This window comes from Agelaius phoeniceus, chromosome 8 (assembly GCF_051311805.1).
Source record: "Agelaius phoeniceus isolate bAgePho1 chromosome 8, bAgePho1.hap1, whole genome shotgun sequence".
Lineage (NCBI taxonomy): Eukaryota > Metazoa > Chordata > Aves > Passeriformes > Icteridae > Agelaius > Agelaius phoeniceus.
Genome location: NC_135272.1, coordinates 22762155 through 22783827, shown reverse-complemented (window position 1 = coordinate 22783827; position 21673 = coordinate 22762155). Strand labels below are relative to the sequence as shown.

General features: G+C 37.1%; 1 protein-coding gene across 1 annotated transcript in view; it reads right to left on the bottom strand.

The window, feature by feature from the left end:
* Nucleotides 1-21673, bottom strand: part of LOC129123892 (uncharacterized) — a 478567-nt gene that overhangs the window by 401676 nt on the left and 55218 nt on the right. Inside the window, exons 2-3 of the mRNA XM_077182273.1 lie at nucleotides 14943-14989; nucleotides 4060-4117 (exon numbers count right to left, since the gene is read on the bottom strand). Coding sequence (XP_077038388.1) covers nucleotides 4060-4117; nucleotides 14943-14989 — 105 coding nt within the window. The remainder of the gene's footprint in view (nucleotides 1-4059; nucleotides 4118-14942; nucleotides 14990-21673) is intronic.

Genomic DNA, 21673 nt, shown 5'->3' with positions numbered 1-21673 from the left:
TATTTAGTGTTTGATGTGAAGAGTGGACTGTTTTGAAACACACCTTAATTATTATAGTAAGTACGATTGATAGGGTTATTTAAAAAATCTATATTTTTTTAAATATAGATTTAGAGTGTGGGGGAGCAATCAAATTATTTTTTTTTTTAACTGTTGAAGAGAAAACGCTGATAAAAATCTGTTTCCAATATACTTCTTCAGGAGCAAAGAAGCTATTGAGGGCTGATATTAGATCAATTCAAGAACAGCAGTAATGGAAGGGAGTTTTAAGGTTTATGCTTTAACTGCATTAAAGAATTCTGAAGAAACCAAAAAATAATGAACTGTTTTTTTCAAACTACAGCATAATTCAGCTCTTCTAGCACTTCTACCATACACAGTGTTGAAAGCTAACTTTCCCTTTTAGTATGACAGGTAGAATTGTCACTTAGGCCATCAAGCCATTAAACCAGTTTTTAAAAAGTATTTTGTAGATTCTGTAACATTCTAGAGAGTTTCTTGGTGCTTTTTCAATCAAGAAAATCTGACTAAAATTGCGCTATCTGACCTTCCGATTAATGGCCTTCCTATAGCCTGTCATGCTAACACGGAATCTGGGGAACAGTTAGGATTCATCTGGAAGCAATATAATTTCTGCCTTTGTCTTTCTTTTCTGGACACTAATGGCTTTAAGTCAGTCCTCTTCACTCAATGTATGACACATACAGCCATTCTATTTCAGTTGTCCATTAACTTCAAGCACTATGACAAGAACAAAGCAACTTCTCAAAGGAGTTCAGTTATATGTGTACTGAATTTCTACAAATCCTTCACTTCTTAGGTGCTCTTTTCAAGTACCACTAATGTGTACCTGAGTGCAATACTACCTATTATAATTAAAAGTGGCTGCTTAAACAAATGAAACAGGTTACAAGGCTTGTGGATTCAACATTAGTGTTACTATTCAGTTTCTCTACATATTTCTGATTTTTTTTCCTAGAACTTATCTACCTTTTTTAAGCATGAACTGAGGAAAAAAATCAACAACCAGAAACCTCCAGTTTGTGGTCTGAAGTCTAAGGCCTGAGCATGGTACTTGATATTGCTTCCTGGAAAGCATGCAAAGGACAGACTACAGAGAGCACTCCTAGGCAGAAAGGAATAAATACATTTCCACAGGTACTTACAGAATCACTGATATAAACAACTAGGGGAAATAGATTCCATTCTGAAAAGTGACACCTGTAGTCCTACAAGATTTTTAAATATTTCAGCTCCTTAAATATTTATCACCAAGATGCAAATAAAGCATCTGCAACCTCCTGTGGAAATAACATGAATTGGATGGCTTTAAGAAATATGTATGACTGTATTAACATCTTACTTAGTTGTACCAACCTGGCATCTGGTCAATGTCTATATTAAGGCTACATAACAAAGTATTTTTACTCACCATACGGTTTTAAATAAATAAGAAATCTCCTATCTCTTTTTATTGGGACACTCATGAGATAAGAAGTCTCTAGGTATCGTTGAGAGGTGGAAGAAGCTCTCAACTTCTGTAAAAATATTCTTGTCAGAGCCCCGCTGACCAGACAACACAGCACAGTTCCATCTGAATGCAGATGGCGTTTATGTCTATGCGGCAAAGGTGTTTTATTCTGACTTTACTGTATTTGGTCTCATCAGATTCTGGTCAAACTTACCAGTAATTTGCCTCTTCCCTAGCCAAATTTTCCCAGGACCAGCCATGTCTGTGAAATGATACTTGCAGCTATGCTTTTCTGTATTCCTCAGTGACACAAAGTTCTTTCCTAAGCCTCAGGCAACGTGAGAAGCCAATTCAATTTTGATTCTCTGCTACTTCTCTCTCTCTATCAGACAGCAGCAATATTCAAAAGATGCCTTATTTAAGAAGAAGACTAAGCCTATATGTAGAAAACTTTGTGTTGTGCTAGATTTTCTCCTTATTCTTTCTGAGCCCTCCATCAGAACTCCTCCTAGCAGAGGGTTATATGGAATGCAGCAGTATAAAGACAGCTTTGCCCTTCAATAAATACTCATCTCCTTCTAATGTGGGTCTTAAGACTTATGCCCTGAGCATTATCCTTTCTTTCTCCATCTACTCAGATTTCAAGCAAAACCAGTCATTGGGACACAATTGAGTAAGAGATCAGATCAGTAAGTATCAGCATGAGGAACCTGCTCTCTCTCCCCCCAAGACTTCTCTGTTAATCTGAATCCAACAGATCAAAGAAAATTGCTGCGTGCATTTCAGGCATTCAACCCTACAAAGCCAACTACTGTCTGTCCAGCTGCAAAGTGCAAAGCTAGTGGCAGAAGTGGAGATAGGATTGTGGTGTCTATAACAAAAAGACAGCTGAGGGAAAAAAACCAAGCTGTCAGATACACAATGCACTGCCAGACAAATCAAAATGCTCAACTTCATATAGGCTGAAACCTCAGGCGCTCTGAGATCAGGGAAGGGCAGGTAGAAGATTCTCCAAAATCTTCTGTGCCAGTTACTTGTCATTATGAATATAATTTTGTAGGTGAATTGGAATTACAGATTCAGATATCCAAATAAAATATAGAAATAAGTCTCTACAAACAGATGTAAAGCAATGTGGTTTTACCTTCTTCCTGAGGATAAAATTTTCATGAATATGTTTGCCCTTGTAACACAAGCTAATAACACAGGTTAACAGCAAGAGATAAGTTTAAGCTCTCACAGCAAGGCATAGAAAGCAAAAAGGAATCAACATAGAGCTCTATAGGTGGCTGCAGAGTCCCCGTGGATCTTACTGCTCAGCTTCCTATTTCACTCCCACTTCATAGCAGTGTAGTAAGAGCTATCATCATCTGAATCATTCTGCTGCCCTGTTTTCCAAAAGTACTATCTGCCTCTCCCTCTGTTCCAAATGCATTCAGGCCATCTCCTCTAGCAGTTTTCTGCCACGTGGGCAAGGTTTAGCTTATACTCATCCATGTAATTGGAAGTGTTCATTTTACACTGCTAAAGAAGACTCTACATGATTGTCCATGTAACCACAAGCAGCTCAATCACCTGGAAAAGGCCATGACTCGGCACTATTTATCCAGCTTGTTTTTGTTGTCAAAATCCTGTAACGCATGTTTCCAGCTTGAACCGTATAACAAATAACTATGTAAGAATTTGAAAATGCACAAGCTTTTCAAGTTACTGTTTCTTAAATATGGAACAGAATCAATCCCCTATTGTCACCTCTCTTTCATCTTTTCAGGGTGCGGCTACATAGTGCACAAAAAGATTTTATTATACTCACAGACAATGCAGCTGTGCAATAATGTTAGCTTTGTCCTTCAGTGCAAAATCATTTTTTGCTGACATGTGTGTCTTAGGACCCATAACACTGAAGCATCAGAAAATAGTGATTCATTTTAAAAATTTCATTTGAACATCTGCACTAAACAGAATTTACAAAGAAAGAGACATTATTCTGATCATACAACTTCACTGCCTTACACAATCTACACTGCTTTGTGTTTCCTACAGCTCAGTCACCCACAAGGGATGATACTAAAGGTTAGTTCTCTTTCTGCATGTGGCTAGACAATTTCCAATTACAATAAAAACGTAAATTTCAATGTAAAATTCCATTCTTAAGATTATATCCATGTTGAAATGCCTAAAAACATCCAGTCATTAAATATATGAGAAGGAATTTAAAAAAAAAAAAAAACTCAAACAAGAAATCCCAAGGGTATGGGTATGTGCCAGGCTGGGGGATATTAAAAAATACAATGAGCTATGAAGCATTTTTTAAAGCAAAATGCTTCCATGTGATCCTTGAGAACTATATACCTGTGTATGTGTATGCCCATCCAGACATACACACTATTAGGGCAACCTGCCCTCATCTGCTCTGGTGCAACTCTTCTGATAACATAATTGAGGTCATGTAATAGAAGGAAATCACACTAGCAAAACTAAATTACTCAGGTTCAGATGATTTTGGAAAGCATGGGAGAAATAGAAAGGTGAATTAAGTGTAAAGACAGCAATCAGTTTTTATGTGAAAAATCAGATAATGGGTTTACCTGACGCATGAGTATCACTCTGTAACTTTCGAAGGGGGCTGAAAGGCTGCATTAAAGGCTGAAGGAGAAGATATTTGCAGAGATAGTCACTGATACTAAATGCAGAGAGAAGAAATAAGATCAAGAAATGCAAAAACAATATAAGAGACAAGACTTAGAAAACATTTCTATCAAGTTGATGACAAAATTAGCTTGGTAATATTACAGTTAGACTTTGGCATAAAATGGGCAATATAAGGTAAAACCAAATTTTTAAAGACATTTTTCTAGTCTACAACAAATTTAAAAAATCATAGGCATGGATTTCATCTACAATAGTCAGTATTAGATAGATAAATAACGAAACCCCTTGTTCTAGTAACATACAACATCTTATCATAAATGTTGCTAACAGTGTAGTTTATCATTAATAGTGGGACTCAAGAAAAGCTGAATGGAACAACTAGGTTGTCTATAAGGTAACTGTGACTAAACAAATAGCTGGCAGCATTTCATTCTGATGAGACAGGGTCTGCATAAATTAAAGAATTACAATTATGTCAGGAACTACATATAAATGAAGCTGATTGTAATACACCAGGAAGTACATTGTTTCTATTCACTATGAATCCACATACATAAAAACTTTGCTTACTCTTGTTTTGATCCCAGCATGCAGTGTATATTAACCTGTCCAATTTCACATAGTAACCAATTGTGACTATTACAATCCATATAATTTATCAGAATTTAAAAAAAAAAAAAGAAAAAAATCCAAGCAACACCTTTCCATATGGCCAATTAGTAAAGTCATAAAATGCAGCAAATATATGATGCTGTATTGAACATCTGTGCTGGTTATCCTATGGGAATTTTTAATAAAGGACCAAACAGCATATTGATGTTAATTCTATGTTACCAGGACTTTAAATAAAAAACTAAAATAAATAGCATCCATTAAACTGATCATACTGTTGTAACTCAAATTGTGTTTATTATGCTAATGGAACATGAAATTAAGAAAAAGACCTTTATGCCAGTGGAATTAATTAATGAGCTTTATGAAGGCATTGGGATGTAATTTATTTCTAGATAAGTAAGTCTAATTTGCAGTTCCATGGGTCTCTGCAATGCTGATTGTAATAGTTATTCCTGCAGATGTGCTGCTCACAGCATGTCTTTCCATTAGAACTGAACACCTCATTATATAAACTGTACCTAATTAAACATAATACAGTGGTGACTTGTTAAACTGGCCTTTTTAAGTCAGCAGCTGCCTAAGCTAATAATACCATATACAAGATTTATATCATCTACCATATAATACTGATATTAAAATATACTGCCCAAGGGATTGACAAGTAATTTACCAGTATGTAACAGGTATACTTCAGATTCTGCAATAGAGATTAAAGACTACTAGTCTATAAAAATCAAATGAATTAAAGTCTATTTGGAGTTCTAAATAACTATAAAAGTCTCTTAACAACTTTTATCTTCTAACAGTTTATTTAAAAAAAAACATAATCAGAGAATAACACTTCTCCTATCTTCTTTCTCCATATGTGATGGGCCATTTTTCTTTTGTGGTCTGAATTACTACAACATTTGAACACAATTAGGTATGTGCATACTGCCTTTGTTTCAGGCAAAACAAAACAAGAAACTGCAAGACAGATACAGCTACTTCTTGAATTTTGTGTGTTTGATTCTGTGACTATTCTGTTTGATTCTGTGACTACTCTGTACATGTCCTTCCCACCAAATCGTAGATAGAGCTCATATTCAAAATATGACAGTCAGACTCCATGAAGTCTATTTTGGTCAGGAAACAAGGAAGTTGGAAAACACACTGAGAACAGACTGAGTTTCTTATGAAAGCTACATTTGAAAGCTACAAAATAATATTTTGGATAAACCATGTCTAATCATGAAAACTTTCCATTCTGTATATTTCCTGTGGTTTAAGAATTGTTTTCTGTTTCTCCCCTCTTCAGAAGCTGAATCTACTGCCACGTTATGTTCTTATGTAGAGCAGCATTGCTTTTGTTCTTCCCATTTTGTTCTTCATTCCTCTTCTGGAGGAAGAGGATACATTTTGCTCACATATGTATCTGGGGAACTACATAGCTACGCCTTTTCCTCACAGAAGCCTGTGATTCTTTTTTCCTTTTTTCTCAAGTATGCAAAACTGGCTCATTTTCCACTCTTACTCTATGCCATAACTGAGCCACCTGATGACATGTGAGCAGTCCTGCATTTTGCTTCCATCTTTCTTTCTAAATGAAGAAAATGAGGCTCAAATTCTAAAGACCTTTGGACATAGGGCACTTCAAGCAAAACCTTTAAAACATGTATAAATTTAGTATAAATTTATAAATTTATGTATAAATTTAGTCACATTGATGACTAAATTGAGTCCATTGATGTCCAGTATCAAGAATCAAGTACAAAGTTGAGAAATGTCAATGTATTTTTTCAGTATGGACTGAAACTTACTTTCAGTAAGTTTCTGAAAACATTCATTCTCTTGAACAACCTTCAACATTTTCTTGCATAGAGAAGTTGGAAAAAAACACAAAAAAGTAAATGCAAACTCCTCAAGTTTTGGAGGAAAAGATTCAGAATTAGATCAGATTTGCTTTGAATCACTTTCTCTGTCTTACTGAGCACATAAAAAAATATAGTGTTCTTATATACACCTTAATATCTGCAGTGTCATACTTTACTTTTAAGGTTTCATGATAAAGAGAGACAGTCATTCCCCTCTTCTTGCTATAATATCTAAATCATTCCAGACTATAGTGTGAAATACATGAACCACTGCAAATCAAGGTGAAATTAAAGTTTGTTCTAAAGTTACAGATTCAGAGAAGAAAGATCTGTTCTGTCCCAAAGGCTGTGCATCAAGTAACAAAACTATGAGCAATTTAACCCTATTGACAGAACATGAAGAACAGGCTTCCAGACTGAAACAGCTCGTACACAACCAGCTTATGCTACTAACAGAAAGAGGATTCTTGTGGTAGAGCTGACAGCACACTCAGAAGAAACTCGGCATTCCAGGATAAAGATTAAACCAGAGAACTTGCAGTTAGAAGCAAAGACTTTATGAGAAACAATTTGTTTCCAATAGTTGCTCTGTTTAAATTCTGTTGTTACCAAGGCTGCATTTTAATTTCCTGGAAGTTACCATTTGCTTCATGCTTTCAAGAAAGTCTTCCAACTATTTAATTCTTGTACTTAATTCTTTCTTCAGATTTTTATTGCAAAATCTTTTATTATAAATAATCACTGTACTAAAACAACTTTCTTTATTTTAACGGATACTATTTCAATCCAAAACCAGTCTAATTTTTTCCTAAAAGTCCCATTTCAATTGCTTCACTATCTCTCAGTAATCAAATATGAAATGTAACAGAACAGCAACATAATTTGCTGAGGGTAAAATTTAGCAGAATCAATCAACAATAAGAAGAAAATAGGAGGTCATGAGCACCATGGATCCATTATCATTATTATTTTTAATTAAATATTCCAGATACACATTAATTTACTTTGCTCACTACTTTTATTGTTTGACTTGCCTTCAAATGAGAACTGTGAGCACTTTGAAAAATGAGTTGAAAGACTCCCTTGTTTCACAACAGACTGAGTAGCTACTTCTCCATTTGCTGCCAAAATGCATTTTAGTAACGTATCACAGCTAAACTCCTCCATGACTCACCACAGATGCCTTCTGTCTCTTCAAGAAATCTAAAACAAGGAAAACATTTTCTCCATATCCAATCAATGAAAGTACAGAAATCTCACCAAAGGTTTAAAGACACCTAACTGGATCTTGAATTCAAAAAGCATTTTCTAAACTGTGGTTATTTTAAAATTAAGAACCTTTTTTAGTGTCTCCAAAAAGAAAGGAAAAATCCTGTCATTGTGCTCCTGAACAACATGACATCTTTAAAAATATTAAAGACAAACAAAAGTATGATAAAACAAAATACTAACCCCTTTAATGAGATCAATAGAAGATTTTTTCATTTAATTAAAATTTCAACTATTTTATAGAAGAATTTTACAGTTTCTTAGCCTGCCTAGTTCTGGTGAATAAAATAATTCTAAATATAACAAGAAGGGTGGATTCACAAGCTTACTAATGTGGCTGAGTTTTCAATTTACAGTTTCAGGAAATCTATGAAATTGAGAGAAATATCCTGATAATTTGATGCTTATGTGAGCTGAGCTTCTAAAACCTTTCAGAAAAAGTGACTCTCAACTGGTCTGATCTCACAGGTGCGTAGGAATACTTGGCTTGAGAGTTATACTGTCTATTTAACTTCTGACTTTTACAGTTAAGCAGTTATTCTGGAAGCATGAAAAATATCTCAAACTGTCACTCTGTCACTTATAGCTGGTTTTCAACCTCCTTGGGTGATGCAGAAAGGCAAACAATTGGGATCAACTGAATTCTCTCAGAAACATTCCTTCCCAGAAGGAAGTAAAAATATGCAATAATATGGTCAGCAGGGAAAAAATTATTCCATAATAAAGACCCCGCAAAAAACCTCCGATATTTTAGCCTATTACTGCTACCATAAAGTCAAAGGAAGCTGTTGGATGAACAAAAACATTAGAAAATTACTCATATTTTTCCTCTCAAACCAAATGCAGAGTGTTATTGTCCACTGCATTGCCAAAGATTTGATTCACAGATACTCTGAAATTTTAGTCTTTTTTCTGAAGTTCTTCAAAACAAAAAAAAAAAAAGCCTTTTAAAAAAACTTTAACACACCATTGACTGAAAAATCAGTACTACATGGTGAATTGGGACAATCACAGGAAACATAAACAGCATCTTCTTCCAAACAAATCTACAACAAAGCAAAAACTCCTAATCCATACTCTAAACAACTGAAAAACAGGAGAAAAGTGACAATCATTAATGCCCTGAAAAATTACTAGGAAGGCAAAGAGAATGTATATGCATGCTACTTTGAATTCCTTTTGCTGCCAGAACTCAGATACCATAACAATGAGAGGTCACACACACACCCTGACAGAACAGAACTGACAGGTTTGTTAATTGATGACAAACTTACAGCACTAATATCTTTTCAATTATAACAATATTTTCATTGTTTGAGAGGTCAGTCTTCATTCCCCATGTGCATACCATAAAGATCACTAATGAAATGCTGTGAGTAGAATTCAGACAGTTGTTTCTGCTCCCATCAAGGACAGAAATTTCCACTGACTTCAGTGTAAACAGAATCAGGCCCTTCATGTGCGTATTAAATAAAGCAGACACTTCTGTCTCAATCTTCTCTGAAAACATGCTTTTGATTCCACAAAGGAGATAAGATGATCTGATAAAAGTAATAGATGAAAGTATATTATTATCTATACTATCTCCATTATAAGATATAAAATACTCTGTAGTGTCTGTGTGTATTACCATAAGCTACAGTAAAAGTTGACCTGTTTTCCAGAGGACAGATTTTTAAGTGTGATGCTGAAGCAATTTTTGATGACATACTTTTCTACAACATTTCTCATGCCACTGAAGATTAGATATGTCTGCAAAACAGAATATAAATTCAGCACCAGAATTTTATCTTATCCCTTAGCCACTAGCTATGAAATAAATGTTCCAATATCAGTTTCTATATAAATATGAATCAGTGGAACTTCCTTGGAATTTTTTAAAAGACAGACATTGCTATTATTGTCATGTCAGTAACAACAAGAATTACTATTTCCTAATTGCATGTTCTCTGTCCTCCCTCTTGGGAGGCTCCAACATAGAATCCCTCTACAATATTCTTTAAAAGCACTGGCATTCTGAGTTAGATTTCTTCAGCTTTGGAAGCAGATCCTCACAGCACCAGGGGAAAAATAGTAAAAAATACACAGCTGGAAGCACAGCTTCCCCAGTGATGGAATACCCCCATTTGGTAGGTCACAAATCTGCAGGGAGAAACAAAAAGGTGGGGTTTGCACACCAGCTGGCCTTTGTAGAGAAGAGATGTGAGCTATTCTCATTCAGATGGTGCCTCAGGAGACTCACAGGCTAAGTCAGTACAATCAGGTGACATTGTTTTCAAGACCCAGAACACCAGTGAATGACAATTTAATACATTAGAAGGTGCACTGGAGTAGTACTACAAGACCTTAGCTAGGCATGTGCGATGTGCTCTGGAGACTTTAAACTCCGTAAGGAAAGGTTTATACAAGGTGGGAAAGAAAGGAATGTTATTGACTCTACAAACAGGGAATCAAGTCAGAAAGGATTTTGGCAGAAAGCTACTGAATGATTAGCATGTGAAGGAATCCCAGGCAGAGCGGATCCCAAAATAACACTACTGCTTGCCAAACACCTCCTAGTCTCTGGCCTGCATCAATTACTGAAATACACACATCATAATACTCAACAGTGCTTAAAATTATTTTTTCTGAAACTGAGGCCATCAGAAATTTAACACAAAACCTACAGGGAAGACATATAGTGGAACAAGGTGAGGGGGGAAAAACCCACAAAGATGCTTTTGATTCCTCCTCTCTGCATAATGAGCCAGATCCTCAGCTAATGCATAGCCTCGTTTTTCCATTCATACCTATTGAGCTCTGACATTCTGTACAACTGGTATGTTTAAAAGCAGGTTAAGAATAAACCTGTAGACCCAGCCTTAGGACTTTCCAGACTTACAGAAGCTCATAACACGGTGAAAGGTCACAGAGCTGTTCACATTTCTACCTTTTGCCCAACAATACCACAACTTCAGCCACCCACGAGGTGAAAATACGCCCCTGACACCAAGCTGTTGGGCTTAATGACTGAGTCTTCATAAAAAAGAAAAAAGCTCAGTTAAATCTAAAAGCACACACACAAATTCTGACCTCTGGTGAGAAAAAAGAATGTGTATTTGTGCCGCTTTTAGCTTTTATTGGTTTCCCACCAAATCTCTTAATACTTCTTCTGACTTATTCCAAATTTTCAACTTTTGAATAACTAAATTTGCAGCTCTGCTAATTTTGCTGCTCTGGGAACACAGCAAAATCTGGCTGCCACAACTGTGGCTCTTTTGTGTTCAAAACTGCATCACTTATGTATTTAAAAATACATATGATATTTATAAAGCCTACTCAAAACATTACTAAATTGTCCCATTTTCATGTTTTCATGACAATTTATATGTTTTCCATATGGGCAAGTGCTGACAATATGATACAAGCTTAATGGAACAAACTGTGGTTTTTCTTTATTGTCTTGGCATCAAAAATCTGCACTTGCATAAAAATAACTCTCTCCTCTATTTTAAAGGGATGACTTTTCATTAATGTAATTTTAAGGGCAATTCTCTCTCTCATTTTACTTAAAAATGAATCAGAAATTTTCACTGCTTACCTTACCATTGTATCACCACTGTATTGGAGAACATTATGAATCTATTGTAAAAAGCAGCTGACATCCACAAAGTGCAGAATTATTCAGAGTTTTCTATAACTTAGCATGTGCTCCACAAAAGACTCAGGTTTGGGAGGGGAGGAAAAGATGCCTCACTCTTTTCATCCACAGGGAGACAGATACTTCCATATCTCTCCTCTACTTCTGTTTTTCTCCCTCCAACTTTCCAAAAGCAGGAACAGCTAATGCCTGCAAGTATTAGGAGGGGCCTGTGTGCTAAAAGTCTAAGGGTGAAAAAGCTGACAGTAAATGACTTCCTTAAAAGTTCTCAAAGACTCGAATATGGCACTGAAAAGAACTAATATTGCTATACTCCAACAGCACATGTACTTCAGCCATCTCCATCCAGTCTCTGCTGCCTCCCTTACCCTACCTCACCACAAAGCTGTCCTTGCCTTCTACTTTTCTTCTCTTCCAATTACTGCAATCCTAATGTAGAGAAAGTTTTCACTGACCTGAAGTTCCTCAGTAGACAGTCAGACCAGACAACCTTCTCTTCATTTTATCCAGCTCCTACACAAACTTCACAACATGACAGACATGTCAAATGAGCCATCCACCAGGCTGTAGACAGCAGTTTCTAGGCCATAAGAGACACAGCTGATGGAAGAGATTGTTGGAGGAAGTCAGGAAGACAGGAAGCCATAGGTAATATCACAAGAGTCCTGCTAAAAACTAACAGCTTAATGAGTATGATATTGCTGGTTATTTTATGTATCTCAAGTCTAGGCCTTGAATAATTACTACTTAGTACTGAGAAGCTAAAGTGGAAAATAGATTTTGCCAGAGTTAATAATAAAGGCTAATGGTATAGAAGTTGTGGGTAACAGGCACCACCTCAATCAGTCTAAAACATTTTACTTTCTAAGAACTGAAAGTTGCTGAAAGTTGCTATACTGATGGAATCAGACCAAGTTAATTCACCCACAGACAAAGCAGCTGGTATCATACACAAACCTTCTCCTAGGCAGCCTCTCTCTGGGATAGGCATCGGGCAATCTGTCTAAGAAGCAGGCTCAAAAGATAGCTGACTCAGACAGAGTCTCTGAACAAGCTTCCTGTTAACCAGCTAGAGAGATACTCAGCCACCAAATGGTGCCTTTTCCTGCAAGGAGAACACAGCACTTTCACCAACTGTTCTCTTTTGAGGTGACTCACCTTGGTGACATTACTGTCCCTAGACATGCATATACTTCCATTTGTAACTCTCATGCCTGACGGGAAAAAATCTGCTGTGCTAAAACACTGGAACAGTCCATGGATTGTCACTTCCTTTTTTTAGCAAGACTTTTTTTCTATCAGTTGTGTGGGAAATGCACTTCAGGACAGTTTTTCTGCATTCTGTACACATCCTCCCACTCTCACAGCAAACTGACACTTAGTACTGGTTTGGGCTGAAGTAGTTATTTTTCTTCATGGTAGCTTGTAAGGGGCTGTGTTTCGGATTTGTGCTGAAAACAGCATTAATAATTCAGAGATGGTTTAGTTACTGCTGAGTAGGGCTTACACAGCATCGAGGCCTTTTCAGCTTCTCACCCCACCCAACCAGAGAGTAGACCAGAGGTGCATAAGAAGCTGGGATGGGACACAGCCAGGACAGCTAACCCCAAATGATCACAGGGATATTCCACATCATATAGCACTGTGATCAGCATGGAAATCTGGGGGAAGAAGAAGGAAGGAGGACATGTTTGGAGTTATGGTTTTTTGTCTTCCCAAGTGACCATTTTGCCTGATGGAGATCTCCTTCCCTGAAGATGGCTGAATACCTGCCTGCCTGTGAGAACTGCTGAAAAAATTCCTTGTTTTGCTTTGTACAAGTTTGCTTATTAAACTGTCCTTATCTCAACCCACGAGTTTTCTGACTAATACTTTTCTGATTTTCTCCTCTGTCCTGCTGGTGGGGGAGTGGACAAGCAGCTGTGCGGGTGTGGGGCTTAGGTAAGCCATGAAAAACCCACATGAACAGTAGTGCACCTTCAGCAGAAGTCTCCCTTGTTGACATTCTCCAACTCATTCTGTCCTGTTTAATCTGACTCATGTTTTCTTCACCCATCATCTTAGTTTGCCTTATTTCATTACATTTCCTTTAAAAGAGCTTGTGGCTGCAATCTAAGAAAGTTCAAGCAATAATTTATTTTTCTTTAGCAGATATTTTAAGGGTAGATCTCTCAACAGCATTTGTAAGATGAGCATTAAAGGCAAACAAAACAAGCTTCTGAGGAACAGAATCTAATAATGACTTCTCTTGGTTTACTTTTGGATTGTTTTCATATTAGGAACAGTATACATATATAGTTTAATTAGGATAAATTCTCTGCTTGCTTATGATCTCATCCTTTGCAAAGCTACCACACCAGTAGTGTTGAATAGGCTATAAATCACTCGGATGTTCACGCTCAGCGTTGAACTCCTCTCACCAATTAAACAGGGGTTTAGAAAAGCTCTAAATCCAAACGTTCACATGATGAAAGTTTTGGCACAAAGGTGAATATTCTCTATTCTCTATTGAGACATGTGAGCAATATAATGCAGTGGTTCATTTTCCATTGAAGCAGAGTCTTGATCAAATACCTGTCTGTTCCTCTTACATGTCAATAGCTTGTATTTCAGCCAACTGATTGCTCAATTACAGAGAGAAAGTTTGGAGACAGGAAACTGAGTTTATTCTGCGCAATATAATAGAACCACTATAATTAGGTAAACTTCCAGGAAGCTGTACAATGAAATGCAATAACCACCTAAAGCCTTAAGTCTTCATATAAATGCTTATTTCAAACAGCAGATTGTCATCAGTCAATGGATGATTTTTCCTTTTCATGTAGCATCAAAACCTACCAAGTGTCATTTGGAATTTTCACTTTAGTTCTCCATTGTTCCAGTGACTTAATAGTCACAGTTAAATAATCAAATAATAATTTTTAAAATTGTATTGCAGTAAGATGAAATGGTACACAGTAAAGACCATGGACACTCTCCTAAAGAATTTTGTTCCTGGATAGATAAACAGTATTTTTTTCTCTATAAGGAAATTAAAAAGTAGAAGAAATCTGTCCTTGGAAAATGAAAATAGATATTTTTGCTGTTTATCCAGGCTGAATTAATAGTGCTAGTACTCTCAGGGTAACCTGACCTATTCCAGTGAACATAATTCCTTGCTTTTCAACCAACATTTGAAAATTAGTTTTTCCACTTTATTAATCATATATTAAGTCTATTTCACTTACATCACAAGCTTCAAAGGTTCTTTTTCTTCTAGCCCATCTCTGAATTCACCCTTAAAACTTACTTTGCAGTTAAAACATCCATGCCAAAAGGTACTGTGACATTCATACATTTTATAAAATAGAACCACAGCACACACATTTTAAAAAACACTTAAAATACACAAATTTTCAGGAATTATTATTATAGATGGTGGTCACACTGCTTTAGTACTTACCAGAAATTGTGAAATGTTTTCAAGTGGACTGAAGGGCTTGACCAGTCCTGGCAATGGAAAATAAAACAGAAGACAATGTCAGGTGTTAAAAAATTCCTTACAGAAAGAGTCCAAGTCAAAGTCACGTTTCCTGCATGATTTGGAATTTAAACCATTCCTTTCTGACTCTACTTTCTTTCAGCAGATGTATTTGAGGTGTACAAACACTGAAAGTCTAGACTCCTTTTTACATAAATTTGATTTTTCTACCTTAATTATTGTTGATATTGTACATCATTTAGATGTGATTATGTTATATTTAAGTATTCCTAAATGAACTCACATTAATCTAGTTACCTAAATTAGAGTAGAAAAATTATTTTAATGTGACATCCTGTTAATTTGTTCCTTTGGTACTTCAGCTTTGCATCCCTGGGGCAAAACAACCATATCCCATCTAATGCAAGAGTTTCAAAGCTCCAATACAGTACACAAACTCAGGATCACAGGAACTGCCAAACATGATCAGAACCACAGGCTATTTAGTCTCACATCCTATCTCCTGCATGGAAGATGCTCCAGGGAAAGGTGTAAGAAACCCACCAGTAAGTGATAACAAAATACAACTTGCAATGTGGTCATCAACACAAACAATGGAAATGGTGATTTTAAGCACAGCTACTATAAGAACAGAGATTAAAAAAATAATAATTATAAGTAATCACTTTAAAGAACACAGGGATGTTTCTATTATGTAAATTTCCATTCCAGTGACATTTTGATACAACTGTGATATTCCATCATGGGCTACAAATAAAATTATTTCTCAGGACACAGCTATGGACAAGAGAGAAAAATGTGCATTTATTCTATATGGTGCTGTTTAAGAAGTGTTTCCAAGTGGCCACAAATTTTTATTCAGGGGAGCTGCTTTTACTTATGCTTGCTGAAATCAGTAGTAAAACTAACTGTACTGTCTTTGGTTTAGAAGGGCAGAATGGAAAGCAAAATTTAGCCACTGTGAATCTAAGCACACACTTAAACAGCTTGTGAACCACACAGAGGCTAATGATCTTAATCAACAATACAATTACAGTCATCCAAAGGTCTATATACAGACAGAGCCCTGGTAATATCACAGCTGCAGGAGCCCCACTTCTCTTACTCCATCTGGAAAACAGTATTTCACTGGGGCTGAAAGGCCTGATTTTTGTTCTTATCTCTAGTCCAGACTTCAATTCCCATGAAAACTGAGAAGAGAGACCCTGGTTCCCCCCTGGTGAAGACTTTCTGAACAGCCCTTTTCCACATCTTCCAAGAGAAGGCCCTGCATAAAGGAAGCTACTTTTTGAAGAAGGTTTGCAATGAGCTTCCACAAAAAGTACAGGTCTTTTGCAATAAAACCTGCATCAAATTTTACAGGAAAGGGGAAGGTCTTCTTGAAGCACATGAAACCAAGTCTTCTAGCAGTGATGAGGCTAACTCCACATAATGGAACTTTGTTTTTTAATATTTTTTCTTGACATAGTAAAAGATTTTCAACTTTGAGATTTTTCAGGAAACTATATTTGGAATGCCACATGGCAGACCAGAAACTCCAAATCTTTTTAGCTGTACATCATCTTTGTATAGTTTACAGTATAGTCTAATTACATAATCACTTACTTGTCAATATCATACTTTTTCTCCCACAAAGTCAGAGATTATAATTATTATAATGCTGCATAATATTATAATGCAGATTATAATGCTACATAATATTTTTCACTGCCATAATAGTCCACTATGTCTTTACCAACAAACTTTTCTCTGATTAAATCCTCATCTTTCTTCAGTAAATATTTTTTTTTAGTCAGCAGCCATATACTATAGACTTTTTTCAAGCAGCAGCAATGCTGACTTAAGTTCCATTTTGAGATGAGATTTTACTTTGAAGCTAACTTAGCTGCATGCACAGGTATCCTAAAAATGCAAGTCACATCTCACAATGTTCTTAAACTGGTTGATAAATCTGACAAACAGTCGCACTATGCAACAACAGTGGCCAGCCCATGATGAACAAAAACAGTGAATAAACAGCTGAAAAAAAATTTGCACAATGTTTTCTCACATCTTGGAAAATTAAAAATACATCCAGAATACAGCTTTGTTCTGTCCTTGACAGTTAATTAAATATAGCTACCCAGATCATCTGCCAAGCTTGAAATTTGGATAATCATACCTGTAATGTAGAATAAACCTGCAAAGCAGCTGTGACTTACAGAATTATTCACTAGAAAGTACTCAGATATTGGTGGATCAGCATATCCATACTTTGTCCCTACCACGAGAACAGAATAGAGACCTGTGGTTAGAGACTGCAGTAGTAGATAATAGATTTACCAGATCTTCTGGCATGTAAAAAATGTTCAACAGCACAAAATGCAGAATTATCTGAAGTGATATAATAATTGTACTTCAAAAATAGTAGCTGACAATGTAGTCAAGAGTTGTTTCTTAGAGGGATTTTATAAGTGTGACATTTCTTACCTTTTGAATACTTAGCCTTACTCTTGCCTCATGCATTTACCATCAGGGTTGTTGAAAGTGGGTGCAGAAAAATGAAGTAGAAAAGAGCAGCATGGAAAACAATACTGCCTATTGAGAAATTATTAAAGAAAACTGTAAAATCGTGATCATAAGAAATGTGTTATTTTGAAATCTCCAGAACATAAACTCAGAATATAAAATAACTATAGTCCTGTCATGGGGAATTATTATCACTGTAGGTGTGTAAATACCTACAAACCAGAGTTCTTCCATTTCCTAAAGAATAATTTAAGGAAGGTGATCTTTACCTCCCCTCTCATCTTTCTTGTAGAAACAAATAATTTCCTTTTACAGTATCTTGCCTTACTCTTCTCTGAGAAGTTGAGAGCTTGAGCTTCCAGCCAGGCCAGATAATCTGCTAGTAACTACACTCCCTAGCATAGCTAAAATTGACACAAATGTCTCTTGTAAAAACATTCACTTTTCTGTTTTAAAAGGCATATTAATACATGCACAGTATTTCTGTGGATCAGATGCAGAATATACTCACTAGTTGAAAGTGGTTTTATGGCTCTTTTCCTCTCCAGGAAACTTACTGCTTTGGCTGAATTTTGCTTATGGAGCCATCCCATTTCTGCTTGATGGAGATTTGAAAAAGCCAAATCTCCTCCAAAAATGTACCAGGCAACAGCAGGGACATGCTCACCAAGATCAAATTCAGTTGTGGAAGAGGGAAAGAAATTTTAAGGTTTTTTTTAAAAAAGTTGTTTTGACATATGGTCTTCCTTTGTACATAAGACAAATAAATTTGAGAAACTGTTTCACTGTACCACATATAGGGCCCTGTAGGGCTTTTCCAGGTGAAAGGAAGAGATAGCAGTGTGATCTGTACAGGTGTCCACAGGAGTCTAATCAGAGAACACTGGGACTGCAGAAGGCAGGCACCAACCTAGAGAACCATTACTGCAAATGATGACAAATAGATGAAAACAGCTTGGTTTAACGGTCAGACCTTAAAGTGAACTTGTAAGATCTATATGCAATAAAAGTCTTTAATGCTTTTGCACTGAAGAAATTGATAAGAGAATCAGTGATATACAAGGGAATATGGAGTACCACAGTGCTGTTATAGTACAGTTACAGTTAGTGTTCTAACAGGAACACTATCTTAATGACTTCTTTGTAGATGTTTTATAATGCAATCAATTGCTGGAACACACGTGTGTGTGACGCCTACAATGTCATGCCTAAAGCCAGGTTTAATTCGACATATAGGCTGCAACGACTGCTGGAGTTTTGACATCTCTCACCTCTACAAGGCTTTCTGTGACTCTGAGCACCTTCATGTTTTTATAAATCTGGTCTATGTCTACTGGAACAAAGGGACTGATTTCTACACGGAACAACATAGCTAGAGCTATGAACTGAAACTGCAATTTCCTTTAAAAACATTTATTTCATCTCTTTCTAAATAACTTCAGCTCTGAAGTACAGAATCATGGAATTGTTAAGGCTGGAAAAGAGCTCTAAGATCATTGTGTCCAACTGTTAATCCAGAACCACCATGTTCACCACTAAACCATGTCCCCAAAACATATGGTAAGTTAAGACTAACAAAACTTTCTTTACCATTTCCAGAGAAAGCTGGTTCCCGTTTCCAAATGGCTATTTACTGAAAAACACATTCAGAAAACTGAAGCAAATCTTTGGAATATGGGTATCCTTAAAGCACTAAAACTTAATCTCCCAGATATGTAAAAATAAATGTGTTGCATTAATAAATATTTTCAATTGTGTGCCATGCAGAGAGTATGTTAGCAGGCCCTTGACCCTTTACACCAAGAAAAAGTAACAGGAAATTCTAGGAAAACAGAAACATACCAGTGCTGGACACACAGTGGGAGGTGCTCACAAGGCCAGTGAAGATTGTAAAAGGTGTCTAACGGAAATTGTTCAATTTATTACTTCTTATTTAAAAAGCAATATATACCTTTGCTTTATATTTCCCAGTGCCTGGGAACCACAGATTTTACATGCAGGTAAAGCAGAAGACTGAATGTTCCTCAGCTGGCTGAACTTACCCACTCTTCACTGAAAACCAAAAGCACAGAATTTGAGCCCTCCTGAATCTGTAATTAATCTTAGTAAAAAATCCTTTCATACCTGAGACATCACTGGAAAGAATGTTTGCATAATAGTTCTAAAATGCTAGTACTGTGGGTGGATATTTTATTCATTTATACATAAACATAAGCATATATGAGACAGAGCTTGGTTCAAAGATCCCCTATCTAATGATATTTCTATAAGTTTAATCATAGACAGTTAAATAGTGGGTTTTTTCTTCTGAGGAGAGAGGTAAAAGAATCAAAGTTTCATAAATTACCAGTGGCATGAGGTGGCCAGCTTAAGACATCATAAGGATGCTTGATCACCTTTGAAAACCAAGAGCAGGCACCCAAATTACTCTCCACTCTTGAAAAAACAGCTTGCTCTCTGAAATAGCAAAAATATAGAGCATATGGTCGTCATACCACAAGAATAACACAGAGGAAAGCAACTGAGATACTACGCTGTCTAAGCATGGTAGAACCGCAGCACAGAAGGAAAAGGGCACACTGCTATTCAAAAGCATTGACTTGTTTGGCCTTCGTGTTTCAATGGGGACAGACACAAGCTACCTGTTCTAATGAAAGAAGGCTGCACTCCCCACCATCGACCCAGAATGCAAGAGCCATCTTTGGACATTCAGAGCACAAAAAAACTTGTTACTGCTCCTCTATATGTAGCTTCTTGCAATGAAGTTAAAATGTGGCTTTTTATACAAGCCGTGTTACAAGATAATTTCTCCTAAAAAATAAACTAATGAAAAATGCTCTTAAAAAAAAAAGCCTGATCTATGTTTTCAGCCCACATAGATATTAAACCTAGTTTCCTAGACCCTGAAAAGCTAATTATGCATTCAATTAGAGTTTCTTAATAAAGATTAAAACTCTGAAGTCTATTACAGGCCCATATTTAATTCAACTGCCATTTTATCCATGCCATGAAAGTGTGAGTGGTAACAATGAATATAAATTATAATACATGCCATAGAGTGAATGCTATTTGTCCAAGTACGTTACTATAAAGAATTAAATTTTGCTATCGGTTCCATAATCTAGTTAAAATTGGTATTCTTTATTTGGTCTTTCAATGTAGTCCAATTTCCTACTTTGAAAAACAAATTCTAGGGAATAAAGAAAAGAGATTAATTTATCATTAAGACTCTGCTTAATTGAAGTCAATTCCGAACAAACTTGAATTCAATTTCTACTCATTAAATTGAATGTGCTCTGCGTTTCTCTCTGCATTGCTTTGAGCAAGCAGCTGAGAACAAGGGACTAACATCAAAATTATTAAATTGAGGAGATTTTATTTGGTCTTCACATGCCAGAGCTGCTTTGATGAGGAGCTGTTTTGGCACTGAAAGGAAACGAGAGCAGCTGGAGGAAAAATCAAATGAAACTAAGCCTCGGAAAATTGAAGAAAACGCAAGCTTAATAATATTTAATAATTAAATTTCCACAAACAATAGCGGCAAATGAAGTAATCTGCAAAGTCTGTGAACTCATTTGCATAATTGATGCCGGTCCCCTGTAAATGAATAATGAAGATAATAAAAGATGTTTCTAAAAATGGGCACAATAACAGCAAATTTCATCAAGCCGCGCGCTCTGATTAATCTGCTCTTGCAAATCAGCAGTGCGGGGGGACGCGTGATTACCCGCGCGGCGGCCGGCAGCAGGCAGCAGCCGGGCCCTGGCTCTGCACCTGGCCCTGGCCCTGGCCCTGCCCCGCCCCGGGTCCCGCTGCCTCAGACTCGGGGGCAGCATCGGCGGCCCCCGTGGGCGGCCTCCGGCCTGGGGCCTCGTGCAACCCGGCGCCGCCGAGCCCAGGGCGCCCCGGGGGCCCCGCGCCGCTGCGGCACAGCTCGGGGGGCAGCGGCGGGGCCGGGGATGCCCCCAGCCGTGCGGCCGCGGAGCGAAGGCGCCCCTTGTCCGCTGGGACGGCGCGGCCGGGAGCAGCCGGGGCCCGAGGCTGCTCCGTCCGTGCCGGGAGCCGCCCGCTCTGCCCCGCGCTTGGGCCAGGGCACAGCTCTGCCCTTCAGGCTGCCCTGAGCAAACTGGCGTCCTACTCAGCGCCCTTCCCGCAAGCCCAAGGCCTCTCCTAGAAGACGCAGT